At 40.7% G+C, this 14,327-nt stretch overlaps 1 protein-coding gene across 1 annotated transcript in view; it reads left to right on the plus strand.

Annotated features, from left to right (window-relative positions):
* The first annotated feature begins 1,357 nt into the window (after positions 1 to 1,357).
* Positions 1,358 to 14,327, plus strand: part of LOC310641037 (galectin-9-like) — a 42,592-nt gene continuing 29,622 nt past the window's right edge. Inside the window, exons 1-5 of the mRNA XM_083363684.1 lie at positions 1,358 to 1,485; positions 5,248 to 5,280; positions 8,858 to 8,893; positions 11,365 to 11,400; positions 12,814 to 12,852. Of these exons, the coding sequence (XP_083219810.1) occupies positions 1,435 to 1,485; positions 5,248 to 5,280; positions 8,858 to 8,893; positions 11,365 to 11,400; positions 12,814 to 12,852 (195 nt within the window). The 5' untranslated portion in view covers positions 1,358 to 1,434. The remainder of the gene's footprint in view (positions 1,486 to 5,247; positions 5,281 to 8,857; positions 8,894 to 11,364; positions 11,401 to 12,813; positions 12,853 to 14,327) is intronic.

Here is a 14,327-nt window from a genome sequence, read left to right on the forward strand (position 1 = left end):
AGGCACCAAGTCACAGGTCCAGACAAGGATGAATTACAGGGCTCACTTCCTCTGATTCAGACCCAGTGAACAGCTGCCTATTCATGCTGAGCCATGCTCACTTTATTTTATTTATTTATTTATTTGTTTTATATACCGCCCTTCTCCCGGAGGACTCAGGGCGGTGTACAGAGCAATAAAACTTGGTTATCCTCATTTGTCTTAAGTCACAGTGGGCTACTTTATTTAATTGCTAAAAGCATTCTTTAACTCCTAAAGACAAGGCTGCAAAAATGAGGCCTGGAGACCTTTTGAGCCTAGAGTTCTCTCCAAAGCTGATAGGACCAAATTTTGCACCCCATTTTAATACTTATTGGACTCAGCAGCCAAGTGAAATTAGCATATTATATTGGAGGCATCTCAAAGGAAGCAAGCACTGGGTCCCCTCACAGCCGGTATTTATACAGCTTATAGGTGATGTCAGCAGTTTGTGATTGGTCAAATTAGCTTACCTCAGTTTTGGCGGGCTTTCTCTGTCTCCGGGCAGATTTTCCTCACTCCTTCAGGGGGCGCCTGGTCACCAGAAATGTCAAGCAGACTCTTGTGGTGCCCTTAATGTGGCCCATCACATCCACACATACACTCCTCACACTCACAACCAGCTCTCCCTGTCTAACTCAACCTGGCCCATTCCCTGTTCTTCAGAATGCAATCCATGCCTCCCTCCTGGGAGTCTGCTAGTCTATCTGGGCTTCCCTCCATTTACGACCCCCAGCCAAAGTCCCTTGGAGGCTCCAGGCAGGTGGAGACTTTGCTCAGCATTTATTTATTTATTTATTTATTTATTTATTTATTTATTTATTTATTTATTTATTTATTATTTATTATTTATTATTAATTAATTAATTAATTAATTAATTTTCTATATACAGCCATTTCAACATTTATTTGTTTGTTTGTTTGTTTATAAAGATCCCTTCCAGCTCTATTCTATTCTATCACAGTGGGGCAAAACATTTAATCATGGTGATCGATTGTGTTCCATGCAGGGCATGATTAATTATTTTTATCTCATTCTCAGAACTAGAACTGCATTCAAGGTACAATAAACGCAATGTTATTAAAATAATAAGGTGAGGCGTTGAATGTTGGAGTAGGATCAGGCAGACACAGATGATGGGGCCCTTTGCACCAAGCAGTTTCCATATTTGGATCAATCACGCTCTTAGCCCCAATTTTGCATGGAAAAATTAAAGGAAGATGTGTTATCTGTATGGTGTTAGCACTTCACAGTAATGATGCAATGAAGCCTTAAGATTTCATAAAGGAACAATAGAGGCATTGGGTTTGGCCAATGAGGCCTAAGGATTAAGGTATTAAAATGTGCCAGTGCTACTAAATAAAGTCACTTAGAAGAACAGAAAGAACCAGAAGAGCTGAAGAACAACAAATGAGATGCGTCTCCTTTTAACCTTTGCTTTGACTTTTATGCTTTCTGCACAGCAGGTAAGTCTAAATTTTGTGGATTGCAATTGCTTTTCAAATGGGGTGCCTGCAGATGAAACAAGTTAGCATTTTGTTTGAGCTTGTCTCCATGCTTGTCCCCAACAGCCTTGAGCTTTTGGAGCTGGCCTGCTGAAACTTGCGTGAGCATTAGCAGTGGGCTAATGCCTCCTTAAGTAACACCAGCTGCCTGCAATTAGTGCAGGTTCGCATCCCACCAGGCTCAAGGTTGACTCAGCCTTCCATCCTTCCCAGGTAGGTAAAATGAGGACCCAGATTGTTGGGGGCAATAAGCTGACTTTGTAATAATGCCGCTTGGGGGGACCCAAAAGCCCTAATAAGCAGGCATATACATAGAATGAAGGCTATTGCTAAGCACATTGGTTTGTGCTTAAATTGTAAGCCGCCCTGAGTCTTCGGAGAAGGGCGGGATATAAATGGGATTAAAATAAAAATAAAATAAAATAATCAGGCAAGCACACATGCTCCATTTATTAGGCACTAGTGATTGCCTAACTAAGTTTAGTTTCAGTGCCAGATCCAAATCCAAATCAGCGTTGGGTTCCTGAGCTATGTATCGATCTCACTAGATTCAGGCAGGGATAGAAATATCTATCCTGTCAACAATATCTATCTACCCTGTCAACAAAAGTGCATATAGTCAAGGCTATGGTCTTCCCAATTGCAATGTATGGCAGTGAAAGCTGGACCATAAGAAAGGCTGAGCGCCAAAGCATGGAGGCCTTTGAACTCTGGTGCTGGAGAAGACTCCTGCGAGTCCCTTGGACTGCAAGGCAATCAAACCGGTCAGTCCTAGAGGAGATCCACCCTGACTGCTCTTTAGAAGGCCAGATCCTGAAGTGGAAACTCAAATCCTTTGGCCACCTCAGGAGAAGGAAGGGCACACTGGAGAAGAGCCTAATGCTGGGAAAGATGGAGGGCAAGAGAAGAAGGGGACGACAGAGAATGAGGTGGCTGGATGGAGTCACTGAAGCAGGAGGCGTCAGCTTAAATGGACTCCAGAAAATGGTAGAGGACAGGAAGGCCTGGAGGAACATTGTCCATAGGGTCACGATGGGTCAGACACGACTTCGCAGTTAACAACAACAAAACAACAACAACAATGAAATATCTGTTCTGGTCAACATTAAATCACAACGGATATATCAGTATTAGATGTCTCCTGACTGAAGATGTATTTTTGGGCCAGGCCATGTCATCATGAAGGATGCAGGCATACCACACACTTATCCTTTTGTATAGTTTCCATTTCTTTAGATCCATTATTGGTAAGATTTTGGATCAGAAGGGTTTTCCATTCCAGGCATATTTTAAGAAGAAAGAAAGGAAACCTGAAGTTGCTGAAGATATCAGTCGGAGAGAGAGGAAGCACATAAATCATATGCTTTTCTTCTATCCTCAAGGCAATTGCATTGAATCTAAGAGGTAAAAATGAGAAGGAAATAAAACAGCCAAAAGGTACACTTTTACTCCAAACCAACCAGCATAGAATAAAAAGGCAAGAATTAAGAGAAAGATTGTTAGCTGGAGTAGATGTTACCTTACAAATGAAAAAGTGAAGAAGCATGTTTTCCGTTGTCACCAAAGGAAGGATGAGAGAGGATTATTTATTTATTTTTTGCTTGTTGCCACAGCAAGAAGATCCCAAAGAGATCTCTGCTATAAAATGTAGAAGTACCAGATCTGGCTTCAATACTGTACAAATCCCTGGTACCAATTCCAGTCTTGTGCTACCATTTAAGTGGTCATATGGATTTATGCAGCTCAGCTCTTGTAGTCCTTAGACAAAGAGCTCCATCTGAGTACGCCTTTCATAACATTAGAAATTCACCGTGGGCAGAGAGACGACTTCTGCTTTTTAGCTTCAATTTGCTCATGGATGATGGAATAATGATGCACGATGCGATGGAAGCCTAACCTTTCATTGTGAATGAATTGACAATAGAGGCATTGATTTTGGATAATGAGGCTTGTGGACTAAAAGAGCAAAACTTGCACCGATGGTAAATAAAGTTACTTGGAATAATAGCAAGGATCAGAAGAGTTCAAGAACAACAAAGGGTTTGCAGTTCCAGGCGTATTTTAAGGAGGGAGAAAGGTACCTTAAAATTGCCCAAGATATCAGCCTGAGATAGCACAAGCACATGTAAATCGTGCCTTTCTTTCTATGCTGAAATCTGTTGCGGTTTCCTTTTCAGTAACAATAATTACTGTATTTCTAAAGTTTTCGTTTGCTTTCTCTTTTTTAGGATAAAGAGAAATGTTCCATTTGGTTTAGGAGAGAAAGAAAAATGAAATGAAATAACAGTCAGGACTAGGCAGGGCTCTCTCGTTACTGGGACCACCACCTCCTCTGTTTGTTTCCTCTTTGTTTTTGGAAATACGTAGAGCTTCCCTGAGAGCAAATAGGGCAATGATGGCAAAACCTTTCAGCCTCTCCACAATTTGGAAAATGCCCAATACTTTGACTCTGTTGGGTGTCACTCCCTCCCCTGAACACAAGAGAAGCAATTCTATATCTCCCCCTCCCCATCTAGGCCACCCTGAACAGGGGCACTGGGAGGGAAAGAGAAGGGGGAAGATTGTTAGGGTTAAGCTTAAAATTCTATATCTTACAATATATGCACACATATTGTTATTTTATTAGGGATGCGGTGGCTCAGTGGGTTAGGACGCTGAGCTTGTCGATCAGAAGATCGGCAGTTTGGCAGGTCGAATCCGGAGTGCCACATAGCAGAGTAGTGAGCGCCTGTTACTCGTCCCAGCTTCTGCCAACCTAGCAGTTCGAAAGCACATAAAAATGCAAGTAAAAAAATAGGGACCACTGCGGTGGGAAGGTAACAGCGTTCCGTGCGCCTTTGGCGTCTAGTCATGCCGGCCACATGACCACGGAGACGTCCTCGGACAAGCGCTGGCTCTTCGGCTTTGAAACGGAGATGAGCACCGGCCCCTAGAGTCGGAAACGACTAGCACGCATGTGCGGGGGAACCTTTACCTTTAATGTACAGGTAGTTCAGGTTTAGCAACAACTGGGATTAGCATCTCAGTCATTGTTGTTGTTAGCTGCGAAGTCGTGTCCGACCCATCGCGACCCTATGGACAACATTCCTCCAGGCCTTCCTGTCCTCTACCATCTTCTGGAGTCCATTTAAGCTCATCTCAGTCATTAAGTGATTTTTTATTGATATTTTAATTAAATTATTACAATACAAAAAATTAAAAAAGAAAATTAACAAAAGAAAATAGCGTGGAAATTGAATGAATACACAAATTAAATTAAAAAGAAGTGAAGAAAACCCAATAAAGTCTCAGAACACTGTTAATTCAGATTTGTTTTTTGTTTTTTTGGTCCTAGCACTCCCTTTTATGATAACAAATATGTGTTTCCCGACTGGAGAGAAATAGCAGTTCAAGGATAGGATATCTAAGTTGCCAGCGATAACATGGGTGCAACTGAGAGGCCCTGGATGTCCTGAAGCCTCAGGTTTCTTTATGCATATTGTGCTTGTGTGAATGTGGAAGAATATTGAAAAGAGAAAGAAAAGATAAAAAAGGTCTCAGAACACAATTAATTCATGTTTGAGTGTTTTGGCCTTGACACTCCCTCTTGTAGCAAGAAATATGTGATTCCTGTTTGGAGAATGCAGCCATTTATATGTGTTGGGATCTAGTGTTGAAACAGTTGGAGAAGTCATATATGTTATCAGGAGAGCACCAGACTGACACCCTTCATTTCCCTTGTAGGAAAATGCCAATGAAATGATGGAGAAAGTTACGGTAAGTTGTTCACTGTGCTCTTATCTTGTGCTCTTTTCTTGGGTCATTTCAGTCCTGGATTAGCAAATTTCTTGGAGGGTAAACAGCAATCATCATCAAGCTATGGATTCTTATTCCCACCCACACTCACCAAACACCAGTTCATAGTTGCTGCCATGAATTTGAGCTCTTTCATTTTTAAAATTAAATGTACATCTTCACTTCCCTGCTTAACTGCTCATTTCAGAACAAAAAAAAATATGAGAAAGGAACCACAGGCCACAAGGAAAATTGCAACTTGTGCCATATTCTGGCATGCCCATAAACGTCCCCTTCTTCCAGGTAGGCAGATAACTCCCCCATTGGCTGCTAGTGCCCCCTAACCAGCCCCATTTCAGTCAGTGCCCCCAGTCAGCCTCACCTCACTGGCATCTACCTCATTTTCCTTCACCAGCCATCACCATTAAGAGATTTCAAATTTTGGGCTTGGTTCCAAAACAGCCAATGGCCTCTAACCCATCAGTCTTGCTGCCAGCTGATTGGCCACAAGGGAAGGTGGGAAAGAGGTCATCTTCCCTTGCGCCACGCAACCTATGGGTTTCTGGGAAGTGTAGTCTGCAGCTTCCCCAAATTTCATTTCCTGGGGAGTCAGGGGTCTCAGCATCATGTATGTTACCCCATTGGAATTACTTTGGTTCAAGAATGGTCTCCTGATGTATTGACATCGAAGGACTTACAAGATGCTCTTGAAAAACATACCCAGGTAATTTTGGAACTAATTAATGATAGATTTGCACAGATGGAGGAGAAATTGGAGAAACTGGAGGAGAGAATGGAGGAGAGGATGGAACAGAAGTTCAGAGTGATGAAGGCAGACATTTTGTCCTCAGTGTATAAAGTGGCTGAATGTGTGGAAGAATTGGAGGAAAAAGTGGAAGACTTGACTCAAAAGAATGCTATATTAGAAGCAAAAGTATTGGAGAACGAAGATTTAAGAGATAAAATGGATAAAGAACTGAGTCTTGCTCAATATTACCAGATGCAGTTTGCCATTAGAATTAGAGGCTTAAAGGAGAATATTAAGGAAGATCTAAAGCAGCTGGTTTCTGAGGCTCTCGAAGTAGTATTGAAACAGCCAGCATCTGAAATAAAAGGAGGCATGGATAAAGTGTTTCGTGTGAATTCATGGATTGCTAGACAGAGAAAGTTGCCTAGAGATGTGGTGGTTTATTTTGCAAAAAGGGAAATTAGAGATGAAGTTATACGAGCTGCTTATGATACTAAAGTTGTGATTGCTGATCAAGAAGTTTTGGTTCTAAAAGAAATTCCTCCAAAGATTTTAAGGAGAAGGAAGGATTTTACATTTCTTGTGCAAGAGCTCAAGCAACGAGATATAAGGTTCAGATGGGAGATCCCAGTTGGGTTGATGGTGATGCATGAAGGTAAAAGGTACCGTCTGGTTACTGTGATGCAAGCGCGTGATTTCTATAATAATGTTTTAAAAGCAACACCATTAACACTTCTGGAAGCTGCAAAGGGATCTGGAGAAGGAGAACATCAAGAGGCTGAAGATGGACAGATAGAAGAGAACGGTGTTGGAGGAGATCAAGTTATAACTTTGTTGGATGATCCTATAGAACAGAGGGTGACGCGTGCTGCTTTAAAACGATCCAAAAAGAGAAAATAGTAGGATTAGCAGAAGTCTATGGAACTTTTACAATGTACTTATAGTTAAGTAGTGGGAGGTGGGAAAAGATTTGGGTGAAGACGCAATATATTTTTTATATGTGGTGGATTTGTGGAAAGGTTGAGGTTTTTTGGATGAAAGTTTGGTGGAATATACAGAAGATTTTTAAATGGAGGTTAAAGTTTTGTTCGCAATTTTTTTTTTGCTTGGAATAATTATAGATGTTACAGTTTTGGACATTAAGTTGATGTTGAATTTAATTACGGCAGCAAGACTTTTGATAGTTCAGTACTGGAGGAGGAACTGCCGACTACAGAAGAGTTGACTTTAAAGTTTTCCGATCTGGTTGAGGTGGCGAAGATTTTGGTCAATTTGAAGGATTACTTGTAAGAATGTTATATTATGGAATGGAGAAAATGGAATGAGTTTATTTAGGACAAGTATAGGGTTAAGAAGTATTATGTAGTATTTGAATAACTCTTTTTTCTCTTATATATATATTTAATATTATTAAGGTTTGTTTTATCCTATATAAGCTAGAGAGTGATAGATTTTAGAGTTTAGGGTTGTTAGCATATGGTTGTTTATGTTTGCTTTTTTTCTTATATATACCTTGTATTTAGCTCTGGGAAGTGGGGGGGAAGGGGGGAGGGGGGAGAGGAAGGGGGGGAGGGAGAAGGGAGGGGGAGGGGGGATTTGTGAGGGGAAAAATTGTATGTTAAAACTTTTTAATAAAAAAAAAAAGAATGGTCGCCAGTTTGGCTCAACTGAAGTTTATAGATGAACAGACTCAGGTATTTGAGTTGTAGCCAGATGAGGAAGGGAGACACAAAGGAGATGGAGGGAAGGAGATGAAGCTTAAAGTCGCCGTGGTTGAGAAATACTTCTCTAGTGGTAGTTTCTGTCCCTGAAGGTTGTGACTCATCAAATATTCCTGTGTCAGATGCAATTTTGCTGGTAAGATGGATTTCCTCCCTTCCTTTTTCTAGAGATTATTATTATTTTTTTAATTCCATTTATATCCCGCCCTTCTCCGAAGACTCAGGGCGGCTTACAAGCTTAGCAGTAGCCTTCATTCTATGTATATGCCTGCTTATTAGGGCTTTCACACACACCCCAAGCGGCATTATTACAAAGTCAGCTTAATTGCCCCCAACAATCTGGGTCCTCATTTTACCTACCTGGGAAGGATGGAAGGCTGAGTCAACCTTGAGCCTGGTGGGACTCGAACCTGCACTAATGGCAGGCAGCTGGTGTTACTTAAGGAGGCATTAGCCCACTGCTCCACCAAGGCTCATTTTATTGAGTCATCTTTGCAAACCCCTAAAGATTATTTTTTTCAAATAATACAATTCTTATCTTTCTTCTTTATTAGACTTATATACGTCCCTTCTCCCATAGGACTCAGTGCGATTAGGGTTCAAAATATTTCATGGAGTGAAAGTCTTTCTCAAGGTTATTTAGTTAGCCACTTAGTATTAATGGAGCTCATGGAGTGCACATATCCTGGCTACAAATTTCTATAGTTTGCATAATACAATAAATGCCACAATGATGAAGTAATCTGAATTTAACCAGTTAAGTAAACCACAAAACAATGTATAAATATCTAATCCAGACTACCCGTCTTCCAAGTATGGGAAGTTTTGCCAATGAAGCTGTTAGTGTTTTCATTGGCTTGATAACTGCAATGACTCTAGGTTCGCATATGAAATGAAGAGTAGTACCTATTCGCAGAAGTATTTTAATCCCAAGAAATATGTCTGTTAAAGGACTGATCCTTTCATATTAGAAGAAGGAAGGAATTCATTTTTATCATATATGAGATGGCAGAGACACCATGGCTGGAGATAACTTATATGTTCTCATGTGAAAAGAGAGATGATACAGCACCCTTTGTTTCCATTGCAGAATGCAATTGGTGAGGAAGGTCTTACAAAAGTAATGGTAAGTAGCTCTTTGATCATCTTCTTTCTTTTCCATGTGAAATATCTTCCTTGCATGATATCAGGCAAGCCCTTTTGGGATTCTACCCCACCAAAATTTAGCAGATATATATATATATACAAAGTACTGAGCTGTATTAAGATTATATACAGTATTTAGAAGAATAGCTACCTTGTTTTTTTATGAAAGCTATGGTAGTCATTCTTAAAAATATATTGCATGCTTCCACCCACCTCAAAGCTTGGGATGTGTGTGAGGGGTTTGTGGAGTAGTTAAATAAGGTTTTCAGAGCTCAGGATAGCCTAGATCTTTTTTTAAAAAAATCCTTTTCTGACCAGAAAATGTTCTGAATCTGAGCTGACATTCTTGGAGCAATTAGGAAAGGAAATATGCTGTTGTGGGATTTACAGAATTATAGAACAATGGAATTGGGAAGGACCTTGGAGATGTTGTAGTCCAGAGGTCTCCAAGTCTTTCTGGGCTTTCTGGCCCAGAGGAAAGGAAAGCAGTTTCCAAATTGGCATGTGTGTGCACCCCAGCACAGCTCTAGCAGCCTCATTCGTGCATGCGCAAATGGGCCATGCACACCCACCCAGCTCTAGCAGCCCTGTTCTTGCCCATGTGCATGTACAAATGAGGCTGCGGGCACTAGCGTGAATGGGGGGGAGTGCACGCAGTAGCCAGCCATTTCTGCAGCCCGCTGGCTAGGAGGCTGTGGCCCGGTAGTGGGCCATGGCCCATAGGTTGGGGACCCCTATAATAATAATAATAATAATAATAATAATAATAATAATAATAATAATAATAATAATAATAATAATAATAATAAAGTTGGAAGGGACCTTGGAGGTCATCTAGTCCTGTTCAGGCAGGAAACCCTATGCCATTCTGGAAAATGGTTGTCCAGTCTCTTCTTAAAAACTTCCAGTGTTGGAGCATTCACAGCTTCTGGAGGCAGGTTGTTCCACTGGTTAAATGATCTAACTGTCAGGAAGTTTCTCCTTAGTTCTAGGTTGCTTCTCTCCTTGTTTCTCCCCTGTTTTACTCCAATCCTGTTCAAGCATGAGACCCTTTACTAGGGGTTCCCAGCCCCCAGTCCAGGGACTGGCGCCCATCCCTGGCGTGCCAGCAACTTGGCCTCACAAACAAGTGAAGCCCCAACTGCGTGTTGCAGGCCGCACATGAAACCACGCCCTCTCTGGTCCATGAAAAACCTCTCTCTTTAATGGGAAATGGAGACAGAATAAAGAATTAAATATATTTTCATATAAAACGTCCCACAGTGGAAAAACAAACAAGTCTGCATATTAAATGATGAGTATATTTTACATTTGGAGAGGGTAGACAAGAAGGGGGCTAGGTGAAACAGAGAAAAAAGCCAACATTCCATCATAAGGGTGTTTTATCTGTATAGGTGTATAACTAAAGTGAATCTAGATTCAGGTATGAGATGTAGACATGTAGGGCATTCTTCTCAAAATAGTGTTGTCCCTCAAGTTCCATGTCTGGTAAAGCTTCTCTTTTCTAAGCAATCATATTGTTTGCTGATGAAACCCTAGTGAGACCACACCTGGAGTACTGCAACCAGTTTTGGTCACCATGCTACAAAAAAAGATGTTGAGACCTTGTAAAAAGTTCAGAGAAGAGCAACTAAGATGATCAAAGGCCTGGAGACTAAAACACATGAAGAACAGCTGCAGGATTTGGGTTTGGCTAGTCTAAAGAAAAGAAGAAATGGGCAACATGATAGCAGTATTCCAGTATTTGAGAGACTGACACAAAGAATAGAATAGAATAGAATAGAATAGAATAGAATAGAATAGAATAGAATAGAATAGAATAGAATAGAATAGAATAGAATAGAATAGAATAGAATAGAATAGAATAGAATAGAATAGAATAGAATAGAATAGAATGTAAAATTATTCTCCAAAGCACCAGAGGGCAGGACAAGAAACAATGGTTGGAAACTGACCAAAGAGAGAAGCAACCTAGAATTAAGGAGAACTTCCTAACAGTAAGGACAATAAACCAGTGGAACAGCTTGCCTCCAGAAATTGTGGGTGCTCCATCACTGGAGATTTTTAAGAAGAGGCTAGCCAGACAGTCACTTGTCTGAGATGGTATAGGTTCTCCTGCTTGAGTTGGGGGCTAGACTGGAAGACCTCCAAGGTCCCTTCCAGATCTATTCTATTTTACCTCCGGTTTCTCAATGCATATTATACTTTGTAGAATGTGAAAAAAACGTTGAAAAGAGAAAGATTAAGGGGAAATAGCCTCAGAAAACTGTTAATTCAAATGTGCTTTTTAATTCTACCACTCCCTCTTATAATAAGAAATGTGTGTTTCCTAAGTGGAGGAAAGCAACAATTCAGGTAAATGATATCTAAGATGGTAGTGATGGCAGGGATAGAGAGATCCTCGGTGTCTTCATGTCAGAATATAATTTAACTTGCTTGTTTCCCCTTCAGAATGCTTTGGATGACTACGATCTTGAAAAATTAACGGTAAGTAGTTCTTTCTTCAACTTCATCCTTTTGTTTTGAATAATAAACTTCTTGCCTGCAACGAAGCATCCCTGTGTTATAACAACACTGACCCCAAACCCACTTAATTTAGTTGCATGTGTGGACGAAGCTTTTTCAGAGCTTGACCCCAAGGACGTTTCGCCCTGGGGAACATTGTCCTGGACAATTTCTTTCTCCCTGTAATTTCTGTCCCTTTTTGGTGTGACTCATCAGTGTGGTCCTAATGCAGTTCTGTTGATCAAGTGATGTATTTTCTCATCTCCTTTTCCAGGGTCTGTTTTATCAGGAAATGCTATGGAAGGGAAAAAGAGGAATTTTTCAAATGATCCAATTTTTTTTAATGAAGCCTAAATCTTTCTCTGGGTTACTTAGGCCACACTTTTACTTTTTATGCAACCCTCTTATTTTGGCTACAAATACATCTGCATTTCTGGAATTTGCATAATATATTAAATACTAAGATGATCAAATAATCTGCATTTCCATAATGTAGTAAACCATAAAAAGAAATCTAAGCAAGATTAAAACTATTCAAGTTTAGGAACTTGTGATAATGCAGTTACTATGTTATTATCTTGTTCTAGGATCATATTCAGGTAACCCTTGACTTATGTCTTATGACCACAATGAAGCCTGCCCATCACAGGCATAACTTTTGACGGATATAAATTTTGTCACCCATGTGACCAATCTGTTTTTATGACCATTTTTGTGACAGTTGTTAAGAAATGGCACACTTATTGGAATGCATTTTCAGCAAAACTATTGTAAAACGTTATCATATGACCACAAAACACTACACACAGCCATAAATGTGGGCCAGTTGCCAAGTGCTCAATATGCAGAGACATGACAGCAATGGAGATGGGTCTGGCTGTTGGAATTTGTAAGTACCCTCAGGGAAGTTTGTTGTAACTTTGCACAGTTACACAGTGACCTGTCGTAAGTCAAGGACTACATATATGGAATGCAGAGATTTAATGCCAGGTTCCAAAACAGCCAGAGGTCCACAGCCCTCATTTGCCAGCAAGCATCTTATCTTTTCTAATAGTAATTTAATACAAGCATTATTCCACTGGATTCTCTGTCATATTTTGATTGTGTGAAAGTGGAAGAATATTGAAAAGAAATTGAAACCAAGTATTTCACAACACAATTCATCCATGTGTGCCTTTTTCTCCTGTATCAAAATCTGTTCTGAAATGTTAGTATCTCATCTGTAGAATGAAGCAATTCACATGTACGATATCAAAGGTGGTAGTAATGATGTGGCTATTTTTTTTTTGTTTCAAAGATTCATATGGTGTCCATTTATGCAGCAGAAACTGGGTTAGAGAAGTCATATGTGATGTCATGTCAAAATAAAAGTCATATCTTTTGTTTTCTTTTCAGGAATGTATAGAAAAACATTGTGAAATGGCTGATTTCGTGGTGAGTACCTTTTTGCTTATCCTCTGTTCTTGTGAAATATTCTCCTTGCATGTAATGAAGTCCCCTTTTTGTGAGTCTGCTCCCAACCATTGTCCCCAGAGCATTGTTCTGTACCAGCCTGCTACCGGCCCTGCAGAAAAGGCAGGGACAACCCCTTTACAAACGGCAAGAGGCTGGAATTAAGCCTGCCAAATTTATTAAGATAAAACAGAGCAAAACAAGACACCAACCATGAAACAGGAGCTATGAAACAGCAACTAATCAAGCGGTTGCCTTCAGCAAACCAGCCCTCCCACGCATTCCCCTTTTATACAGTTCAGGGCATGGCTTCTCTCTGCTTCCTTCCGAGGTGCCCCATTGCCTTCCTCTGTTTACTCCTGATTGACTGCCTCCTGCGTCGGGCGTCCTTGAACAGGGCCAGCTGTGGGTCATCTTCATCCCCGCTGTCAGGCTCACACAGCTGGGTCTCCGTGCTGACCAGGTGGGAGGGGCCTGGCTGAGGGCTCTCATCAGCAAGACCTTCAACCCCCTCAGCAAGCTCTTCAACACCCCCTCCTCCTCTGAGTCGTCTGACCCAACTGCCGAACCCACAGGCTGACCCTGAATCACAACAAGCATCAAGAAAGAAGGCAAGGCTAAAATCCTGGGCCAGGTTTTGTAAAGGTCCTTGAGGCACCTCTTTACCCCTTAAAATGCATCCACCACCTGCCCTATTATAAAACCAGATGCCCTAAAGGCAGGAAGGGTCAGAGGGATTATCAATTATTGTTGTTGTTATTCATAGTATTATTATTTAAAGTACAGATAGACAGGAATTGGAACCAGGAATTCTGTTGCTAAGCAACACAGTCAGAAAGCGTGAGGTCACATGATCATGTTACTTAACAACAACAATTCCACCAATTTTGCTTCTGTTCTTTGTATAAGGATAGGTTATTAAAGAAGTACCTTGTGTGATTGCAGCTTTTGATTTCCTACCAGCTTCCCCATTGAATTTGCTTGTGGGAAGTCAGTAGGGAACATCAGAAATCACAATCACATAACTGCAGGGTTACTGTGTGGAACTCCAAGGAGCCACTGTACATTCCTCTGATTCAGCGCCATTGTAATGGTATTCAACAGTCGGTGAACAAATGGTTGTAATGCAAGGACCACCTTCAATATTTATTAAATTATTTACATTTAATAAATGTTTGGGCTCAATGAACAATTTGAAACTTCATGAAGGGGTCAATGAGCTGAAGATGTTGGGGATTCCTGGTGTAAAGAGCCACCCTGGTGATTGAGTAACAAAGGAAGTGCCATGGGCTTCCCTGCAAGAAGGAGTCATGCAAAGATTTAGGTATGGTGATGTCATCCTGCAGCTGTTGGGACATAAGAAAGCAATTTAGCTTCTTTGTGAGATCATGTCATATCATTTGAGTAGAGATGAGAGTGGATTTTTGGAGGAGCCCTTCTATTTTAACACCTCTTGC

Source organism: Vipera ursinii, assembly GCF_947247035.1.
Source record: "Vipera ursinii genome assembly, chromosome: 1".
In the NCBI taxonomy this organism is placed as follows: domain Eukaryota; kingdom Metazoa; phylum Chordata; class Lepidosauria; order Squamata; family Viperidae; genus Vipera; species Vipera ursinii.